General features: G+C 37.7%; 2 protein-coding genes across 2 annotated transcripts in view; one reads left to right on the top strand and one right to left on the bottom strand.

Annotated features, from left to right (window-relative positions):
* Window positions 1–612: 612 nt before the first annotated feature.
* On the bottom strand, window positions 613–2170 carry LOC109080875 (Fanconi anemia group F protein-like). Its single transcript, XM_019095884.2, has one exon. It carries the CDS (start codon window positions 2048–2050, stop codon window positions 1037–1039), a length of 1014 nt encoding a protein of 337 aa, XP_018951429.2. The 5' UTR covers window positions 2051–2170; the 3' UTR covers window positions 613–1036.
* A 384-nt stretch (window positions 2171–2554) lies between these two features.
* Window positions 2555–23096, top strand: part of LOC109106877 (growth arrest-specific protein 2) — a 28836-nt gene continuing 8294 nt past the window's right edge. Inside the window, exons 1-4 of the mRNA XM_042715777.1 lie at window positions 2555–2806; window positions 7724–7872; window positions 12628–12752; window positions 21461–21602. Coding sequence (XP_042571711.1) covers window positions 7725–7872; window positions 12628–12752; window positions 21461–21602 — 415 coding nt within the window. The 5' untranslated portion in view covers window positions 2555–2806; window position 7724. The remainder of the gene's footprint in view (window positions 2807–7723; window positions 7873–12627; window positions 12753–21460; window positions 21603–23096) is intronic.

The following is a 23096-nucleotide window of genomic DNA, read 5'->3' as shown; positions in this document are numbered from 1 at the left end:
CAGCCCATGCAGATTCCTGATCTCTTTCTCCTCCTCCTTAATGTGACAGACATATGAAAGCCAGCCCAGGAAGCACGCGTCTGCGTGTCCCCAGGGACCAATTTAAGAGGCGCACGCGTTTGATGCCTGGTCTCTTCCTTCTTTTTCAAATAAAATCCAGTGCTTAATGCCAACGGTTGCCAAGGTGACAGTGATGCCACCATCTGTCATGCAGTCTATTCAGTGCAGCCCAGCAGCATTTCTCATTAATGAAGCAGTGTATTTTTTTAATTATACAATACAGATGAAATACAGAATAAGTCTACTGCATTGGACAACTGTTGTTTTTTTATATATATAATTGTATTTGTTTCCAGAGTTTTTGACCAGTAAATACCTGACATTTTGCTTACAAAGCATATTGTATCTTAAGATTTTATTTTATATAAACCAGAATAGCTATATATATATATATATATATATTTCACTTTAACCTAATTACCTGATATTTTAGGCCTCCTATGACAGTGAGGAAGACTGTTTCTGTATTATCCATTATCCAGAGAAATGTAAGGCAGAACATCACTGATTAACTCGAATGAAACAGTTCCCCAGGAAACACAGAAACATCAGTGACACTGTTTAAAAGCTTTATTAATTATTCAGCTGTAAATAAAATACCACAAGGAACCCAGCCCTCAAATAAAGCACAGGGCTGATGGTGTAAAGAGCACTGTCGCCCCCTGTCTGCCGGAAGACTGAGGCAGAGGGTTGGTTTTTCTTGGTTTTTTTTTTAATGCTGAGGAACAAAATCATGTTTAGAAATTTCAGTTATGAAGAAAAACAAAATACACGTTGAAATAAAATTGATATTATGATGGCTCTTATAATAAAAACAACAACAATTAAAATGATTACAAAACATAAAATCGACAAAACGCAATATATTATATATATAATTATCAAACTTATATCCTCAGACATCATGTTTTCATTAGTTAAATTAACATCAAAGGAAATAACTAACAGCCTTGAATGAACTTCCATTCTGATGTATTTACAGCTTTAGCTGAATGATTACATCCGTCCATATACAGATGCCTTTTACATTAAAGTCTCCAGCTTCCCGTTTGAGTGTTTTGAGTTCAGTTTCTGTCTCCTCTTTTAACGGTGGCCCTGAATTTAATAACTCTTTGAATCGATCAGTCAGTATTATAAAAGTGACAGGCTCATCTGAAGTCGGCACCCACAGACCCTCCAAGACGTCAAACTCCAAGCAGGACGCCCACTGTTTCAAAACACCCCAATATGCCTGTTTAAACTCGCGAGACTGTCGGGAGATGACGGTACAAAGTCCGGGGGAGAGAGATTTGCACAGTTTACTCAAACACCCATCCTGCTCTTGCAGCCAGGCGAGGATAAAGTGCGGAACGACGGAGTTCGTTTCGTCATCAGGAGAAAGGAGCGCAGCTGCTATGACGTCATAAAGGCTTTCCGGTTTTCCCGCGCTGTCATGAAGGATGGAATCCAGCAGTGTTCTCGCATACTCATCATTACCAGTCCGACTTAGTACAGAGTTCAAGAGGTTCCCGAGCAGTTTGCCTCTGACCACTGCTTCAACATGTAACCCAGCATAACTCGTCCTGTCCGATGTGCGGCATAACAGATTAAACGCTGATTTACACGTAATGAGGCTGTTTTGATCAAACTGGGAATCCTGTGCAGCAGTTTTGGGATCTGGAAAAAGAATTGGGATAACAGAGTTCGGCGCGGAAGGGTTTGTGAGTAAATGAATGAGCAGCATGTGCTGACACTGAGCCAGCTCAGAGAACATGACTGGAGAGCACGACGGCAGAGCTTGCTGCAGGCGCTGGTTGGTGTCGCTCAGAGCGGACTCCAGCGCGGAGCGGACCGCAGGGTTGCACTGGAAGCGGGAGTGCAGCTGCTCGCAGTACTCAGCCCACTGAAACGCCCGGAGCGTGGTGTGACGGTCCCATTCACTCACGTGGTCCGTCTGAGACACGGCCAGTAACTCCAGTATGTTGGTCAGGTGTCTCAGCACAGCCTCCATCAGACGCTCTCCACCGTATTTAACGAAATAAAAAAATCAACAAGCGCACGGAATCAACTTCGGATTCTGTCAGCGTGCCTCGTTCTCGACTCGCTATTGGCTGAGAGCGTGCACGACGTCACTTTTTTCGCGGTACTGAACTTTTGTGGCAGTATTTCAAAATAAAAGTCTCTCTCTCTCTCTCTCTCTCTCTCTCTCTCTCTCTCTTCAGTTCAGTTCAGTTCAATTCAAAATTACTTTATTGGCATGACTGTAAATGATACAATATTGCCAAAGCTTAGTATACATGTACAAAAAGATAAAAATAATAATATAATAAAAATAACAATAACAATTAAATGAACATCACGGTAATAGAATGGAATATTATAACATATAATTATAACGTATAACATCTCTCTCTCTCTCTCTCTCTCTCTCTCTCTCTCTCTCTCTCTCTCTCTCTCTCTTTATTACTCTTTATTTTTTTTATTTTTTTTTCTCCGGTCAGTTAAAAATCATTTCTCTACGAGGCTCGTTTTAATCGTCTGGTCTCGTGCAGCTCCGTGTGGCTTACAGTCGCGCAGATAAAGACGCGTCGCGTCTTTTAGGGAGGCGGTGAGATCGCGCAGTGTGTCTGTCGCAGGAGCGCACTTTGAACTGAGACCCGCAATGACAGTCGGATCTTTGAGGCTCAGTGTCACGGGGAAAGCATGAATTCATTGGAAACGACCGTCTACTGTTGAAGAACCAACTGCAGGCAGTGCATTGTGGAGGGTAAGTGTATACTTTTTGGAAAGACAATGTTTTACTCCGGATAGATAGATAGATAGATAGATAGATAGATAGATAGATAGATAGATAGATAGATAGATAGATAGATAGATAGATAGATAGATAGATAGATAGATAGATAGATAGATAGAAACGTATGAAAAAGTAATAAAAACGTAATAACTTAAAAATTTCCCTTCAAGATGGCAAAATACTTATTTTTGGGGGAAAGCATTTTATATTTTAGATTCATCTGTACAATGCAGTCTGTTTTTGTGGTTACTCTTTAAGTGTCAAAAATAGCTCATGAAAGCAGCAGCAGCTTTGAAATATTACTACAGTCATAAAATGTCAAGCATGCCCACTTGAAAACAGAAAATAAAAGTTTTTCTCCTCATTTTTTTTTTCCATTAGACTGCAGAAGGTATTTGAGTTTTTCTCTCATATGTGCTGCCTCAGTAAAATTGGCATATTGTGCTTTTTAAACTAACAGTTCAAGTGTGTAAAAGCCTGTAAACATTATTAAATGGGTCATATGATGTTGCTAAAAAGAACAATATTTTGTGTATTTGGTGTAATGAAATGTGTTTATGCGGTTTAAGGTAAGAAAAAAAAAACACATTATTTTTCATATACTGTCCATTATTGTTTCTCCTCTATGCCCCGCCTTCTGAAATGCGTCGATTTTTACAAACCTCATCGTTCTGAAAAGCGAGGTGTGCTCTGATTGGCCAGCTATCCAGTGCCTTGTGATTGGCCGAATGCCTCAACCGTGTGACGGAAATGTTACGACCCTTAACATACTGTGATGCGTGTCCCGGTCAGAACACCGGGGCCACAGGAAAAAAAAACAATAAAACCCATTATGAACAAGCCATTTGTTGCATCCAGTGGGGACATAATTACTGATTATAATGACTTATACTGTCTTTTTACACGTTGCGTTGCATCGCGCCGCATAAACATAAAACCATGTCTGCATTTGTGATCGGAGAAACAACAAACAACAAGCACCACTCTACACCGCTCAAAACTCATGTTTGAATCGTCAGTGGCACATCCTTTAAATATGAAAACGTACTTACAGACTGTGAGTCAGAACAGCCGGCATTGTAGTCTACTCCCAGGATCAGGAAACAGTCCTCCATAAAATGCATTGCACACATCTGAATATTTGGTTTGAACTGTTCTTGAACAGTGTTGTAAATACAGCTTAACCACTGATTTCTAGTTGTGTCCTCTTTTGGAAGACCAAACAAAGTCTTTTCAATTTCACAACGAAACAGCATCTCCATGACATGGCGTCAACGGCAACGGTGAGAATAAAAGTCACGCCTTCTTTCTTTGCGTGAACATTTGGGCGGCGTTCTGCAAATCTTCCCACATGGTGACCTAGGCATGTGGGGGAGTGTTTAATCGAGGCGTTTTAGGAGGGCGTGGACGAGTCTAAACTTTTATAAATAATATCTCTTTGGGTTTGAGACTTTAGTCTTTGCAACTTTAGGGATCTTATCTATTCAAGAACAGCTTGTAACACTCCAAAGAGAAAGAAAAAATTGAAATCGCATCATATGACCCCTTTTAATGCCAGTGTGACATATGGAAAATGAAGTGGATTGTGCAGGCAACTAGACTAAATCTTTGCTTAACTAGGAAAGGAAATATAATTTGAACTGAACTTGCATGCAAAATGACAAAATTCATGTTGTATTTAGATAATGTGATATATTTTGTGCAAATATGTAGATGATGTGTAGATGATGACTGCATTGACCTTTATTAAGTCCTGTATGTGTTTGTGTGATTTACCCTTCACAGTCCTTTAAGGACAGATTACAGTGTGTGTTCTGTGCTCATTGAACCTGACACAGCATTGAGGCTCAAATAACTGCAACAGAATCAGATATGCAAGCTGAAGTATTATCAGTTATCATTTCTGCATTAGTCAAGGTCAATGTTTATGGTTTATGGATGATGGATGGGAAATACACACACCATATGGGAAACTCCTATTGCCTTTATATCACTCCACTGTCACAAATGTTTGCTAGAAAAATATTGACTGTGAAATAATATGATGTTGCTTAATATAATAGTCCCAGCTAAAGGTTTGACTGTGTCACACTGTACACTGACCTTTGGTTTCAACCATATGTGCCCAATATGTGTGTGGTGTTGAATGCACTGTAAATGTCCTCTCCATCTGTGAGCTCTGTGGGTTTGTGTTTGCCGAGCATCAGTTTCCAGGTGGTGATCATGCAGATGTGTAGATGTCATATGTCAGCAAATGTTTTTAGTGAATGCATGTCAGTTTTTTTTTTAAATTTTTTATTATTAATTAGGCTAATTTATTTATTTTAAGTCACTTGGAAGAAAATCTGAGTGGAATTTGTTCATTAAACCAGATGCCACAGTATCAGTACAGTGTTCTGAGTGGCTGGTCAGTGACAAATAGGACAGATCGTGATAAAGAAAAGAAGCATCTTTTAGAAATCCAGTTTAAATCACATGTGCCAAGTTCTTAGACATAGCCTACATGTTTGTTAGATATAATTATAATAAAAATAAATACATATTTTAATCCATCTGTTATTCAAACTGCTTATCATCTGTATCTAATAATTGTAATTATTTTTATTATATATTTCAAAATAAAAAATAGTAAATATTTTGCATAATTAATTATGAATTATTAAGTATGATGTTTTAAGGAGACATTTTACTAACCATTCCTTATCATAAAAAATTATATATATATATTCCTTATCATATATATATATATATATATATATATATATATATATAGTTCTTATCATAAAAAATATATGAGTCAAATACATGAAAAAAAAAAAAAAAATATATATTTTATTTTTATTTATTACAACTGCAAACAAGAATTCTGTTCTTTTAATAAGGATTTTTTTCTTTTTTTTCTAAGATTATGCCACAACTGCAAACAAGAATTCTGTTCTTTTAATAAGGATTTTTTCTTTGTTATGATAAAATGGTTCTATTACCAACATTTTTATGTTAATTTTTTTTTTAATAAATTAAAACTCAGGATTTATTATTTTGTTCCTCACAGAAACTATGTAATCAGGTCAATGTTTTTATGAACTGCATTTTTAATGTATTGGAAAAAAAATTAACAGATCTAGACTGTATGAAAAAGGTACATCTTTGTACCTTATTTACAGTACACCTAAAGGTTGCATATTAATATCTTAAAGGTAGGCTACATATAAGTACCAAAAGTATACATAGTACTTAAATGGAACATATTAGTACCTTTTCTATGAGGTACTGCCCCAGAACCAACTGTCATACATTTTTTTTTTTTTTTCTTAGCGTGTAGGATTTTTTCTAGGGCTAGAGTGTTCTGTAGGTTTTGTTTGGAGGTTCTGTCAGGCTTCTTGCTGGTTGCTCACTAAGTTAAAATAGCCCACTCTTAAGCTCCTGTGATATTCTGGTCTCTAGATATTTCTTGGCTCCCTCCTTTGATGTTACTGTACTGAATTTATCTCATAAATTGTATTGTCTGCCAGATCTGTTTGCTTAGAAAAATAGTAAAGATGCAGGCACCAGTAATAGGGTCAGTCTCAGGTTCTCTGGTTTCAGCTTTCTCACTCATCTCCTGAACACTGAATCAGTCTGGGAAATATTAAGAGCAGACAGACAGCTCTGATATGATAAGTGGACTGCTGTTCACCTTGCCTTTGTTCATATGGGACAGTATGTCCTATTTTTATTGTTTAGAGAGTCAGTAACACCTCTTTTATATTTCTCGCATTTCTTTTTCTCTCAACCTTTTCCAGCACAGGAGCTCTTTCAGAAAGAAAAAGAAAGAGGAGATTTGCCTTTATCTGATAGACGTTTGGCAGGGTAAAGTGAACTCTGGCATACTATTTTGTGGAACAAGGAAAATATACAGATTGACTTTCAGTTCGCCTTCGCCTGCCAGCCATTCAGAGCCCATCGCAACAAAGTGACGATTGTTGGATCCGAGTCCTCATTCCCAGGTTGCTTAGTGGGATACAGGAGAGCAAAGCTTAGGAAGAGGTCCTGTTCTGCATCGCTGAAGATATTTGCACTTCTCAGAACTCATAACTTTCCTCTTGTTTCTTACATGAATTATGAGTAAGGGGAGATCCCTCGCAATGCTGCCTGGCATCACATATTATCACCGCATTTCTGCATTTGTAATACACCAAACCACTGCCACTGCATTTAACACATCCTAGCTCTTGAACAAAACTTCAAACAGCAATGATGTGAAGTAACATGTTTTTCTGAAAGATTTTATACATTCAGAAGAACCAGATGAACTCGTCTGATCAGCAGGATTCACTAGAATTACATCGTCAGAGTTTACGCAGATCACTGAAACATATTCAACTGGATTCGTACACATTCTTCTGCAAATAGCAACAGGTTGTTACGGAGAAATATAACTGCCTCAGACAAACATGAAATACTCCTTTTATAAAGAGACAAATTTAATAACCTGATAACCATACTAAACATCTTCAGAAAATGTAATCTGAATGATCTAATAGTGAAATTGCAACTAATTCTGATGTTTCATTGGAAAGAGCATGTTCATTTTGTGTAAAGAGCCTTTGGGTCAGAAAAGAATCGCACTAGGGCAGGACTGGAGAGAAGCCACACAGTGTGTGTCTGTTCTTTCTTAAAAAAAGCGAGTGAGTATTATATCACAGGACAGAGAAGATAGAGCCTGGAGCTGGACTGTGATGAGAAGATAGAGGATAAGAGTCTACTGTGAAACAACTGATGACATCTGTGCTCTGTGGGAAAGTAAAATAATTCATTTGAGGGATTTGGTCAAAGCCAAATGATTAAATGAATGTTTTTTAATTGCACTGATGTAGATGTTCCTCTCTCGTTCTCTTTTTTCGGAAGCATGTTCAGTCCTCTGAGCGGAAAGCAGCAGCCGGCTGGTCCGGGCCTCACAGATCTGCAGCAGTACAGTCAGTGGCTGGCCAGCAGACATGAGGCCAGTTTGCTGCCCATGAAGGAAGACCTGGCGCTCTGGCTCTCTAGCATGCTGGGTAAGTCAAGCTGTTCAGTGCCTTAGCAATTCCTGTATCTTTCATATCAGTGATTCTTTGTTAAATCTCAACAAAAACATATCTATTCTGAGTTAAGTGAGGAAAAAAACTATGCTATAGAACAGCAAAGCAGACATGCTTATCAACTTTTAATTTGAATAGGAAAATGCCTCAAAAGTATTTTGTTGCTGATAAATCAAATTAAACTTTATTTTTCCCAAATTCATCTGTCACTTAGTAATAGATTGAGGGGATGTCAGAATCCAGCAGTTTAATTCTCTGTGGGTTCCTTCAAGATTTTCCTATGGGGTTTTATATTGGGGTTTTTCAATTAATGATTAAAATAAAGCCTCTGTTAAACATAACTTGATGATACTTTTAGGGTTTGTTTTACAATGTAAACTGCATACACTCAGCCCAAACATTCTTATCTAGTAACTTTACTTACATACTTTTTCAAAAATGAACATAACTGCTTCAAAATTTGTGTTTTGGGTATGTATGCATGTAATTTACATTGCAGAACAAAACATAAAAGTACCGTCAAGTTATGTTTACCAAAGGATTTATTTTATTAATTAATTGAAAAACCCCATTATAAAACCCCATAGTAAAATCTCGAAGGAACCCGCGGCGAATTATACTCTTCCAGATTTTAACATCATAGTTCCCTCACTCTATATGACTAATGTTAATATCATATACTGTTGGTTGGTGTTAATACCATACTTATGTTGAAAATGACTAGTGTGTGCTAAGCTGTTTTATGAAATTGAAATAACTGAAACAGAGAAAGCAAGATTAAAAACATAAATATATATTTAAATATTTAATACTGCATCCAAAACAGTGCTTGTTAGGTAACTTAAAGTCATTTACTTCATGTGGTAATATCTAAATTAACTGGTTTTATTCACATCAGAATTATTATTTATTTGACTGAAACAACTTGATAGGTTAGGTTAATAAAAGGTCAACAAAAGTAATTATTAATGGAGAGAAACAGGTCCTTAAAGTACAGTAACATATGAACTTTTTTTTCTATTTACAGTGTGCCAATTGCATTTTGCAACTGCAAAGGCTCTAGATTTTAGTAAAAATTCAATAAATAATAAAAACTGGGAATTTTCTTGAGTACATTTTCGTATGGTTTGCTCATACATGAGGTGTGCAACAAGGCTATGTCCCGAGGACTTCTTCGTTCTGCTGGTGTATTCTGTTCATGGTGGAGAGGAAATGTGTAAATCCATGTTTCATTATTTGCATAGGTTGCTTAGGGCAAGTCCAGCTTTGCTCTGTTTATCATTTGTATATTATCATTTCTTTTGTTTAATTTAAGCCGATATTGATAAGTTTAAGTTCTTAAAAACGTGCAGTGCTTAATGTGTCATTTAATGTTTTGATTTCAAGTCATGTGATGAAGGTGTTTTTTTTTCTTTGATGAATGTAATTGATTTATGTGCATGCACAGGCATGATTGCATGTGTCCATGTTTTCTTTTCCAACATTTCCCAGCATTAATCAGATTCTGAATGCCACTCACCATTTGAACCAGGAGACAAATTTTGAAGAGAGAAGAATGGTAGTGTGTCGTGGCCCTGGCTTCGGTTCTGTGTGTGTGCGGATGGAGGGGGATGTCTGTGGAATTTCTGGCAGCTCTCAAGCCGTGAACAGCCAGCTGAAACCAGGGCTTTGTCTTTGGTCTGCCTGGAGCAAAAGGAAGCCAGGAGCCGCAGTGGGCCGCATAGGGGCTTCATATGCAACCGCTCACAAACCACTAGTTCCCTATCCAGATCATCCACACTCTTTAGTGGCTTATGCCTGTCTCTGTGTTTTTTTTAGACAAATAGCTGCTCAGATCTCTGAAACCGATCTGTGTTACAGGAACACAATTTGACCATTTGCTGGTCTTACCAGAAGCCACTTGTATACATGAAACACTGACATTTTGAGGCTTTCTATTATAGTTTAAACTTTTTATTTATTAGTGGTGTTTGGAGCTGTATTAATGGGGGAGTAAACTTTTTGATTTATTAGTGGTGTTTGGGCTGCCCCACTGCTCCGGTGCTAAAGAAACATAGTTTATTGTATAATTGTTGACCAGTTTTATTGGTGATGTTGTTGAAATGTAATCTTAACAAACACTTTAAAAAATCTATTTCTAAGTAGGACTTAAATGACTCTTGTCATGATAGAAAATAAATTGCCAGCAGCATAACTTAGATGGCCCTGATGAATATAGCCCTGAAAACACTTAGGAGTGCCCTATGTGTTAATAAGCTTTCAGAATCATTCACTGGCCATGCAACACACCACCAGTGTTCAGTTTTTCAAGGGCGCCCAAGCACCTCCATGATAAATCATCTTTTAACATATCCTCTGCACCATTAAATCAAACTCTTTATTCAAAATAGAATTCATTTCTAACAATATAAGTCTTTACTATCACTTTTTATCAAATGAGCACATCCTTGCTGAATAAATTTATTCAAAAAAAGAAAGAAAAGTACTGACCCCAAACCTCTGAAAGGTATATTGTTACAAAAGATTTCTAATTTGAATAAATGCTGTTCTTTTTAGCTTTTTATTCATCAAAGAATCCTAAAAAATGAGTCAAAGGTTCCAAAAAATAAAAATAAAAAAATAAAAAACAACATCCCTGTTTTAAAAACTGTTAGCATTATTAATATAATATATAAGCATATTAGAATGATTTCTGAAGTATCGTTTGACATTTAAGACTGGAGTAATGGCTGATGAAAATATTAAAATAGAAAACCTTTATTTTACATTGCAATAATATTTCACAACAATATTATTGTATTTTTAATCAAATAAATGAAGTCAAGTCAAGTCACGCTTGAAATAAATGAAATGATGAGCATAAGAAACTTCTTTAAAAACATAAAAAATCTTACTGATCCCAAACTTTTAAATAGTAGTGTATATAACCAAATCATAACTATAACATCTTCAATAATAAACTTATATTGAGGGTTTTGTGATGTCACTGAGGCAAATATATTTGCATATGACCGCCTCTGGAGCAAGACAGACACATCTACACACAACATGGCCCGCCCACTGGCATTCATTCAGCTGATAAGTCTACACCAGACATGAGCACTGCATCATGCTGTGCCAAATGCAAATAGAACCCATTATAATCACTGACATGGTCTACAGTATATACAGTATGCAGCTGCCCGTACAAGTGGAACAGCTTTAATTTCGTATTGTGTCTGAGAAATTACAGTTTTATATAGATAATGTTTTCAAAACACTTACTCATGTGCAATATGATGATGCGTTAAAAGTAGTTTAAATCCAAATTAAAAGTTAACTGTAAAGTTTAAACATAATCTGTTAACTGACAAACCTTTAACGAGCTGCCTCCTTAAAATTGATTATTTTGGACAGACGGTCAGAATGAGAGTTGAAAATAATATTTTTTGTGAATATATTTTTGTGCAAAAAAAAAAAAAAACCTTTAACATTATAAGTGAACCTCAAGAAACATAAAATAAATAAATAAATAAATAAATAAAATCATGCCCACTTTAATTTTGATAGGACCACTGAGTAAAATCAATGTAATGTGCTCACTTTCAATATATATTACTTAAATTTCTTAGATTCAGAGTTTGGGATAGATTTGGTGGTGTAGATTTTGGTTCTTTGAAGGGGGAACGAGGGTAAGAAGTTGTTTGTGAGGGAATACGTTCAGAAAGAGTTTCACAAGCTCTCCACTGGGCTCAATTACCACATTTGGAACTCATTAAAACATCTGAACCCCCTCGACCACTGACGCCCCCTCTCTATGAGAAAAAAAAAAAGTATAGTGGATGAGAAAATATGCTCTTTCCACAGATACCCCACCCCCCTGCCACCCCCTCCTGTTTCACAGTGACATCATGTAGAAAGAATGATCGTCTGGAAGTCAGTAGAATGCAGCCGCCACATGTTGATCTGTGTAGAACTGAGTCTGTGTCTCTGTGTGTGTTTCATCTGGAATACTGAAAATTCTGCAAAATAAATCAGCTGCTTCCTTCCGAAACACTTGTCTGCTTTTGGGACTGAAATGTGTTTATCTGTGAATCATAGCCGCAACAAATGTCTGGATTTGACCCAGGGTTGTGCGTCATTAAGAGTGTGATTTGAGAATGTCTTTAAAATCTCTGAATATGAATTGAATTGAATTGTAATTTGCTGCAGTTTTTTTTTTTTAATTCTGAATTTAGATTTAATTAAAGTTACTTATTCTGTAAAATTGCATATTCCATAAGCATAGTTTTTGATAATATTTGGAAATGTAATATGAATCATATGTTATCATATTATATGGAGTATTTCTAGAATCATGAGATAATAGTAATACTTTTTTTAATGTTATCTGCAGAAATTAGTTTTTATATATAGATTAAAAAAATATTGTATTTCTCTTTATTATTTAAAATGTTATTTCTTTGATTCTTCTTTATTTCTATTTCACTCAATTTAGTAATAAAATAATGTTCATGAATATTGATATTGAATGAATGTTACAAATTCAGACGGAGTTCATTCATAAATTCTAAATTTGCATAATGCTGATTTAAGCAAAAGAGATTAATTCCCAGATGCTGAAAAGGTCATTTCACTGCAATTCAGTAATGCAACTATCAGAGTTATAAAAATAAGCTAAATACAAGGAAGCACAATCAAACCAAAGTCTTTTGTGGGATATTCATCTCTTTCTGTCATCTTTTCCATCAGGTGTGGAAATCACAGCTGAGAGCTTCATGGACAGGTTAGATAACGGTTTCCTGTTGTGTCAGCTGGCTGAGACTCTGCAGGAGAAGTTCAGGCAAAATGACTCAGATGTGAATTCACCAGGAAAGGTACTAATTTACTATGTTTTATAATATAAAATTAAGGAACATTGTGATTGCAGTTATTTTAATTTGCTGTTTTATTTTCCTGTAAAGTTTCATACACAAGAAAAGATACAAAGGCTATCACTCTTTTAAAAGGTACTGCCCCAGTGACAGCTTTTGTATTTTTTTTTCTTTTTTTCTGAGAGTGTAAAGACTGTCATTAGACTAGATTCATGATTTTTCATTGTGTCATGGATTAAAAATGTGAGAGCCCTACTGGTGAAATGTGTAATTTACCCATCATATTTCTGCCACCACATGGTAGTTTAAAAAGTGTGATGTGGCTATTATTTCATTCAATCATTCATTTTATTTATTATTTATTTATTGATTGATTTTTTTATTCATTGAACTGGGCTAATAATCTGATTTGTCTACATAAACACAACTTGTGTCTCTATACTGTATAATGGTGTTTATAACAAAGAACAAGGCATAAGATGTGTTCAAATCTTATCAAACAACTGCAATTGTATATCTTTTTATAACCCAATTCTAATAAAAATAAATAAATAAAAAATAGCTCTAACAATGTGAGTTATAAAAAACTAAACCCATAAAAACATTGTTGTTGCTTGAAATAAACAATAACTGAAATTAAATAAAATATAAATTTATTTTATTTCATCTAGTTATTTCAGCAACATTTTAACTTGATGTGCTAAAATAACTAACAATAAATTAAAAACTGTATGTATGTATATATATATATATATATATATATATATATATATATATATATATATATATATATATATATATATATACAAAATTAAAATGAATTCAAAATATTAAAAATAGTATCTCAGTCATACTAACATAATGCTGATTGTGATCAGGTGCAAATAAAAAAATAAATAAAAAAAATTCTAGATAAATCGTCAACCTCATTGTAAGGCCAGTCATTTTAGGACACATTGTTGACTAGTTGACCATCCTGACCCAATGATATTTTGGAAACTGCTCAATTTCTCTATATATTGGACTAGTCTTTGTCATGGTTCCAATGAGGGATTAAGCGAGGACTCAAATGGAGGACGATGGGCTTATATTAATAGTAAAAACAAAACAAAAGCAAACACAAACTACTCCAAGGGGAAAAAAAAACAGGCACGCAAGCCAGGCACAAGGCACAACACAACATGGCAAGGCAGGAACAGGAAGAGCAAAGCCACACAGGAAGCACACATGTAAAAAACACACATCTCACTAGTGACAAATAACATTAAACAATGGACCAGCACAGGACTGCAGACACAAGGAGAATAAATAGGGAAACAAACAAGGAGTGCAACGATTGAGACACAGGTGGAGCAACTGAAACATTAATCAGGTAAAAAGATAGGTGAGGACAGACAATAGACAGGAGAGCACATGGTACCAACAAACACAACAAAAACTCACAGTGACCTCTGGTGGCCATCTAAGTCACACCAGATGAATACCGTGACACAACCCCCCCTTTAAGCAGCGGATCCTCTATGCTCCACCAAACTACAAACGAATTCAGGAGGGAGGTGGAACGGAGGTAGACCAGGGGGAGGGATGTTGGGCCAGGCCTGTGTAGTGGAACATGCGGAGCTAAAGCCCTCCAGGGTGGAGCATGCAGAGCTGAAGCCCACCAGGGCAGAGTAGGCAGAACTGAAGCCCTCCACAATGGTGCAGAAGACCACCACAGCAGAGCAGATGGGACAGAGGGCCGCCATGCTGAATCAGGTGGAGATGGAGACCACCACATTGGTTTAGATGGGGCTGAAGGCCGCCATGATGATGCTGTAAACCACCATGGCAGCACAGGCAGAGCTCTTGACCACCACGGCTGAGCAGATTCATTGGTTGGAGTAGGTTCTGGAGCAGACTTGTGAACTGGAGCGGATTCTAGTGTGGACTCAGAAGGCTCCCCAATTGGAGCGGGTTCTTGAGTGGACTCTGAGAGCTCCTGGATTGGAGCTGGCTCTGGAATGAGCTCTGAGGCAGGCTCCAGGGAGGCTGGAGTGAATTTCGAAGTGGCCTATGCCTGCAGAATAGCCATGAGGGGGAAGGCGAAGACGGCCTTCTTGACAATGGCAGCAGCAGTGAAATTGGGCGGCTCTGTAGTGGCCTCCCTTGCCAAGACATGGAGAGTGGGCGCTCAGTGATGGCCTTCATGGCAGCAGCAGTGAGAGTGGGCTGTTCTGTGGCAGGTTGTTCTGGAACGGGTAGCTCAGGGACCACTGGGATCACCGGAGTTGGGACCACAGGAGTCAGGTACTCTTGGACTATTGGACTAGGTAATTCCGGAGTCGGGTCCTTAAGGACCACTGGACTTGAAACCCCCACAGTGATGCCAGCTGCTTGCACTGACAATAGAGGTGGGTCCACCAAACTGGAAACTAGTCTCAAAAGCCTAGGGCACATCTTAATGGCTTCATGTGGCACGTTCATGATACCCAGAAAAACTGACGTGATATCCATGACTGCTGAAGACCCTGGTGTGCTGGCCATGAAGGCTGGAGACTCTGGACTGGAAGCCATTTCGTGATGAGGCTCTGAACTGGTGGCCATGCTGGGATGAGTCTCTGGAGTGGCGGCCATGACTTGACGTGACTCTGTAGTGGCGGTCATGACGGGACGCGACTCTGGAGTGGCAGTCATCCTGAGGAGGAGTACCACTTGTGAAGGAACATCTTGCTCCAGGACTGACTGTCTCCCAGTCTGGGCTAGGTGCTCCACAAATGCCTAAAAGGACAGAATCTCCATGTTACTCATCCTCCAACTGCTGATGGGCTCATCAACGGCATAGTTGAACAGGTCCTTGAGAGCCACATCGTTGTAGTCCAGCCCATACACAGCACTCCTGAACTCCATCGCGAATTCGCCCAAGTCAGTCCCCGTTGACTGAGGGAACTCAATGCTGCTACCTTAAGCATGCGTTGATAGAGGGGGCTGCAGATAGTGGAGGGTGGTAGATGGAGTGAGACCATTCTCCGCTGAGTCCTATATTGGCTAGTCTGTTCTGTCATGGTTCCAATGAGGGATGAAGCGAGGACTCAATTGCAGGAGGATGGGCTTATACAAATAGTAAAAACAAAACAAAAGCAAACACAAACTACCCCGAGGGGAAAAACAGGCAGGCAAGCCAGGCACAAGGCACAACACAGCAGGGCAAGGCAGGAACAGGAAGAGCAAAGCCACACAGGAAGCACACGTGTAAAAACACACATCTCACTGGTGACAAAGAACATTAAACAACGGACCAGCACAGGACTGCAGACACAAGGAGAATAAATAGGGAAACAAATGAGAAGGGTAACGAGGGAGACACAGGTGGAGCAACTGAAACAATAATGAGGTAAAAAGATAGGCAGGGACAGACAATAGACAGGAGAGCACATGGCACCAACAAACACAACAAGCCATGTGCTCAAATAAAACACACAGTGACTTCTGGTGGCCATCTAAGGTACACCAGCTGAATAACGTGACAGTTTTCTCAAACTGTAAAGTTTTTGCTGTAGCTCCCTTTTCAGAAGTAACTCAAGTGATCTGATTTTATGAATGGCACTATAGACAATGAAGTTTTGGTTCCCTACCACGGTCGCATTTGGCTTGCTTAGTTGGAGACACTCAGTTTCTGGCAATATTGTTGGCTTGATTTCACAGATACTGAGCTGAATGATGACATCACTGAATCAACAATGAACTGACTTTAACTGAAAAATGGACTGCTTACTATTGTCCTCCTATAGTATTGACACACTATTTTCCTGTTTAACACTGTAAAGCTGCCTTGACACAATCGGTATTGTATAAAGCACTATATAAATAAAGCTGACTTGACTTGACTAGATATGCTAAGCATTATGAGATATCTTATGTGTTCATGTATATGGTAGTATTGTGACTAAATTAGCCGTATATCATCAATTCAGTTGTGATTGACAGATATTTCCCAGTCATCTGTAGGGGGATTTCATGTGAACGGAACATTAGCATATTTGCGTAACATTAGCACTCTTTCCTTATTTTCTGCATTCAGCACATGCCAAAACCTGTGCGTGTTTTCAAACTAAGATTACAAAATACTGCAGTGTATTGGTTTCAGGTGCTGGTATTGAATGCATTTTTAGTTTCTCTCTCACACAAAGACCTTTGTCTGGAGTCAGGGCCGCTTGCCATTCCCTGCCAAACCTCGGCATTGTGGGACGATAAACTTTGGAAAATCACTGAGCTTTCTCATTTTAACAGAGCAGTCTAATGAAAGCTGTGACTTGTTAAGTGTTCAAAAACTCCTCCAGATGGGAAAACCATTAAGATCGGGAGATTTTTTCGATGGTAAATTAAGAAAATATTTCTGCTTGTCTTGGCCAAGAACCACCTCTTACAGATACTCAGAATGGGGCTTTCTGTTAGTTATGAATCGCTCCCGTTCTAATAGAGTCCCTGTAGGAATTACACAGTAGAATTCATGGCCTATAGTTTTCACGATTGGCATATCAAAGCAATCATAATATGTATGCACTGAATATTGCCTACAAATTGGTTAGTGGGGTAAGATGAGTCAGTGTCACCCTACTTCACGCTGTGCATATTCTTCTTTGAATGTGGCCATATATATTTGGACTTGTAGAATGAACATTGCATGTTCATTAAATGACTTTTAATTATAATTCCATGTAAAATTGTCTACACTTTACACTGCACAAATGTTGCAGACCAAAGCATGTCTGCTGTACTGCTCTAAAAATATTAAAACATACATACTGACATACTCCACTGAGTATGTTTTTTTATGTGTGTGTGTGTGTATGTGTAAGCATGTCTGCTGTACTGTGCGTAAAATATGTTGGCTGACATACTCCACTGAGGAGGTTGTTTTATGTCATGGCATGTTTCATGCTAATCCAGGGTTCCTGTGACAGAGTTTACTTCTGGGAAACATAACCAGTTGGTCTCATTGGAAAGAGATTGAATTTCAAGACTGTTTCATTTCAGTCAATACATTACAATCGTATAGTTCCTTCACAGATCCATTCAAAAAACCAATCTTGTGAATCATTAACGTGTTTGGCTAAAGAGAAACCTCACCATTACTATTTCTCATGATGTCTATAAATCCCTTATAAATGGGGGACTGTATATAGAGCTTAATATCATTGACAGGGTGGGCTCTCATCTTCAGTGAGTATTTATTTCCACTGCCAAGCTCTGGAATAAACTACTACAAGATCTCTGTGTTATCTCTTCACTCAAGACCTTTAAAACTGCTCTCACAGCTCTAACACCTATTTACAGTGTTTTTAAATTAATTGCTTGCCTTAATTTTCTGTTCTATGCTTTTTGTAGCTTATCTTGTATATTGCATATTATTTCTCCTCTGTCTGCTGTTTGGCTGTTTATATGTTGTATACTATCTGTTATTTACCTTATGTAAGGTGTCCTTGGGTGTTTGAAAGGCACTATATAAATAAAACGTGTTATTATAATTATTAATATTATTAATGTCTGCTAACCACCCACAACATTGTGATGGCAGGGGAATGCACAAATCACATATTATTCGTAAAATGCTAAAATCTAATTTCAGTTAGTGTTTGAAGATCCGCTTCTTTTGAGCAAACCAGTTGACTGTTTATTTTAATGAACCTATGTAAAAAAATAAAATAAAAAATAAAAGTCTTTTTAGTCATTACCCAGAAAAGCCCCATATTGCGTCTTTTGTATAGTTAAATAAATAGTGGGTTAAATATTACTGTTATTACTCTTTTTAGTTGTGTAAATTAGGCTGTTGTAACCTAATCAAAGTTACTGACTTAATAAATATGCAAATAAGACTGTTATCTGAGGTTAACTGTCCCAAGGGTTTAGCTGACACTGGGTTCAAAGTTTCCAGTGTAAAAAATCCCTTTATTAGGTTCATTTGTATTATCTGCATAAAACAAAGAATATATGACTATTAGGATTACATTGGAGTTATGGTTATACTGTAAGAAGATAAAGGTTGCCACTGTTTTCATATGTATAAAGGCTTCAGAGCAATGCTGCACGCTGGCTTGGCTGATTGCTATATGTGAAAACAGCACAGATGTGAGGAATATTTGAGGTTTTTACTCCTCAGGGATAGAAAGAGTGAGAGAGTTACAGCCGTTCATTGATCACACAGTCAACACATCCACTAATCTCTGAGAGGAAGACGGAGGGTTTGTATGTGGGTGTATTAAAGGGATAGTCCACTAAAAAACTCACTCACCCTTATGCCATCCCAGATGTGTATGACATTCATTCTTCAGATGAACACAAAGATAAAAAAAAAGATAATTAAAAATAACAAAAAACAATCATATCAGTCCATATACAATGCAAGTGAATGGGCGCCCAAATGTTGACACTCCAAAGTGCACACAGCCATCATAACAGTAATCCAAACAACCACAGTGGATGAATCAATGTCTTCTGAAGTCAAATAAGCATGTAAGCGTGTTGTGAAGCTCACAATGCCCTTAACATAAACTCAGCCTTCTCCTGAACGTGTGTACAAAAGTTGGCAAGAAGTGATGGTTTATAGTTAAAAAGGTTATTGTTTTGCTTTAGAATACATTTATTCATCCACTGGGGTTGTATGGATTACTGTCATGATGGCTGTATGTGCTTTTTGGACAGTCAACATTTGGGCACCCATTGACACAAATGGAGGGTTTTTTTTTCTTTTATCTGAAAGAACAAAGTCATACTCATCTGGGATGGCATGAGGGTGATTAAATGGTGAGAATTTTCATTTTTGTGTAAAGTTTCTCTTAAAGCTGGGAATCTTCTCACAATTAAATTTGGATCCGACAATTTCAAAATGATGGGCAACACTTCTCAGTTTTTCAGCAACAGAATAACTGTTATAACCATTATAAAACATTTATTAAGAAATTAAATGGGGTCATTTATATTTTTTTGCATTAGCTTAAGTCTAAATTTCCAAAAACAGAACACATATCTAGAAAGGCTTTTATATTATAATAGAGGTTTTTTTTTTTTTTTTTAAGCGACAGGAATTTGTAGTTCTTCTTGTCATTCCAGTGATCAACCCTTACTTCACAAGAGGAACAAATACTTTGATAACTGGTCATTGGGGAAGCTTGAGAATGTTCTGGAAAAAGCGAGAGAGAACAATCTATTCCAGCAACTACTACGTTCTTCCAGCATGACCTCATCTAACCTTCCCCAATGTCTTATATGAAAATATACACTGGGTGAATATCCTACTGAGATTCATGTGTTATTTGACCACCTCCAGCATCTAATGCATGCATTTATCTATCACTGTCATGCTCATCCTTATTGATTATTGATTAGAGAAAGGGGGATTGTGTTTGTGAAAGCAGATGCAACAATGAAAGCTTGGAAAGTGATCCGGACCCCTGCTGGGGGAAGGAGTGAGACGGAGAGTAAGGGAGTGACTGACAGAGAACAAGAGATCACGTACTTCTTTAATGTTAGTGGGTGACGTCTTCCAGCTAAAGCATGAAGAGAAACTGTGGTGGGAAAGGAAAACTGTACTGAATTGAGTGAGAAAGGAAACAGAGGGGGAGAGATGGAGAAGGGGATTTCTAAAACTTCTCTAAAACTCCTAATTCCATGGCCAGTAACATTCTGTCCTGATTTATTTGGCCAGTTTCAACCAAAAACAACCCTTTACCCCCTCAACCTTGTGGTTTTGTCTTCACATGTGAACAGATTCTCTGGTTTACTGCGCATTAATACAAAGCAAGACTCGAGCTCTGCTTCAAGGCTTAGTGAGCTGCCTAGACAGCATTTTGAAGAAATAGTTTAGGGACCAATTCTCACTATTGCTTATTAGTATGCATATTACTAGCATATTGGTTGTTTAATAGAACTTACAAAGCACATATTAATGCCTTATAACAGGTTACATTTGAATTAGTATAGCTTGCTTAGAAAATGGCTGCCTAAGTTGACTCTGGATAGCAAGGTAGCTAACTTTATTTTGGAAAGGTTAGATGAGTTAGGCTAGAAACATACTTTACCCAAATTATGTACGCACATTAATATGCATAGCCTCTAGCGTCAGTTGCTAATGCGCCTCTTGAGATCAGGTGAGTGAATTTTACCTACACAGCTGGCCTCCGTTACACTCACGCCCCTAAACCTCACTTCCATCCGGGTCACGGCACCACTGTAACCCCTTTGTTTACACGAGTGCTTGACATTTGCATTTGGTTGGCTTCTAGCAATGCAAGATTGACTTCATGTATCATTGCATTGCAGAATGTGTTGAAACGCAATTCATAACCAATTGCAAGTATGTGCACTGACCACGCTGCATTTGCATACTTGCATTTATTGGTTAGTTCACCCAAAATCTGTATCATGATTTATTCACTCTCATGCCGTTCCAAATTCATAAGATTTTTAATATTCACTCATCAGTTATGCCCATTCACTGAAAGTACACACATCCATAGTTTGGACACTTCAAAAAGTGCATTAATCCACATGAACAGATGACAGAATTTTAATTTTTGGGTGAACTGTCCCTTAATGTTTCTGGCCTTTGTATGTTTGGAGTATTTAGACTTCACCACCCTTCTCTTCAGAGACATTCCTCTTGCATGTGAGACATTTTAAATGCAAATGTCTGTCTACAATGGTACTGAATAACATAGGCAAATTCTCTCTTTCAGTCGATCCCCAGCCGCAGGATTCCCTGCCGTGCCAGTGCTGCGTCTGGTTCCTTTTTCGCCAGGGACAACACAGCCAACTTCCTGTCATGGTGTCGAGAGTTGGGCGTGGACGACACCTGTCTGTTTGAGTCAGATGGGCTTGGTGAGTCTTTTAAACAAATCCAGTTCTGACACAGCAACAAAGAGTTATGAGTAAACAGTTGTTGTATTTTATTCACATGAAATCATCCGTTGCTCAGTGAGAGGACTTAAAGCCTGATTTATTGCAACAACTGCAGTTCTGTATTTTTCGAGTAAATGCAGTGAGAGAGCGTGTTGGACCTGCACCAATCATCAGATACAAAAACACAACAGATTTTATCATTTAAAATTAAATTAATTTAGGCCCTTTAGGAGATACTGCATCCAAATCAGCTTGAAAAGGTGGATTATGCTACAGTTAATGTGGATTTGATATGTGATTTTTAGTAAAATGTAATTCATTCACTTGTTTTCGCAATGCATCGATTACAAAAATTCTAAAAATGCGCAAAAAAAAAACGTATGCGCACAACTGAGTAGGATAAACTTTTTGTCTGATAAGAAAAAATGTGCATAAAATATGATGGAAACACATTTACTGAATAACTTCCACCATGTGCTTTGTAAAAAAAGTCATGTGACTTTGTGCAATGAGACGGGATAACTTGACTAACCAGCAGACTGATCTTGTTCACAGCATCTAAATTTTGTTTTGATTGTTCTGAAATGCTGTCATCAAAGTATTTCTGTATAATTACTGTTTTACAGTACATGCAGTGCTGATCCTAGACTTCTGGGGGCCCTACGCAAAACTGTGTTGGTGGTGGGGGGTTTGGGGACGAGTTATGAATGAATGAAACGCCTTTGTCCGTGTTAACTCCATCTCGAATTGCGCTCACAGAAAGCGCTTGAGAAACAGTGTCTCTTCCGTGGCTCTTTTTTTTGTCTTGAATAAGACACTGTATGACATTTACGTTACATAATTTGACTGATTTGACTAAACTAAAATTAAATCAACTTTGACAGAAAGGGGGCCCCCTGGTGTTTCGGAGGCCCTACGCAGCTCGCCTACTTTGTTTATATGCAAATGTTTTATGCGATATTCCATTTTTGTGCCTAAATTCAATTTGCATCTTTGGATGGAAACATAGCTTCTGGCTGGAACAAATATATATATATTTTATAACATTTTATATTAAATATAAAATAATATTTAAATTATATAATTTTTTTAATTCCCTGCATTTCTCAGAATTATGGCATTCTAGACACTATGATGGTGAAAGTAAGTCTTCTTCTCCTGTGTAAAGCTATAAAAAGCTGTATGGTGTGTCTGAGGACCAGATATCTCTCGTCCATGTGTCAGAATCAGGCATACAAACAGCGAAGGCTCCAGGTAGATTGTTGCACAGCTTCTGCTTCTTTATGCTTTGCTTTCAACACATGTTCAAGACAGCTGGAGAGAATAACAAGTCTGCTGAAACAACAGAAAGAACGAGAGAGAAAGACGGGATCGGGCCATCTAGGGAGTACAGCAGGGCAGCACAACTGAGTTTTCTGAGTGCAGAAAGAATAAATTCTCTCCCTCTGGAGTTACACACAATAGAAAGTGCAT

Source organism: Cyprinus carpio, chromosome A25 (genome assembly GCF_018340385.1).
Source record: "Cyprinus carpio isolate SPL01 chromosome A25, ASM1834038v1, whole genome shotgun sequence".
Classification (NCBI taxonomy): domain Eukaryota; kingdom Metazoa; phylum Chordata; class Actinopteri; order Cypriniformes; family Cyprinidae; genus Cyprinus; species Cyprinus carpio.
Note: the sequence above shows the minus strand (reverse complement) of the source record. Positions and strands in the feature narration are given on the sequence as shown.

Excerpts from the sequence above, each read along its gene's own strand:
- LOC109080875 (XM_019095884.2), bottom strand. The coding sequence starts at position 2,050 with ATGGAGGCTGTGCTGAGACACCTGACCAACATACTGGAGTTACTGGCC.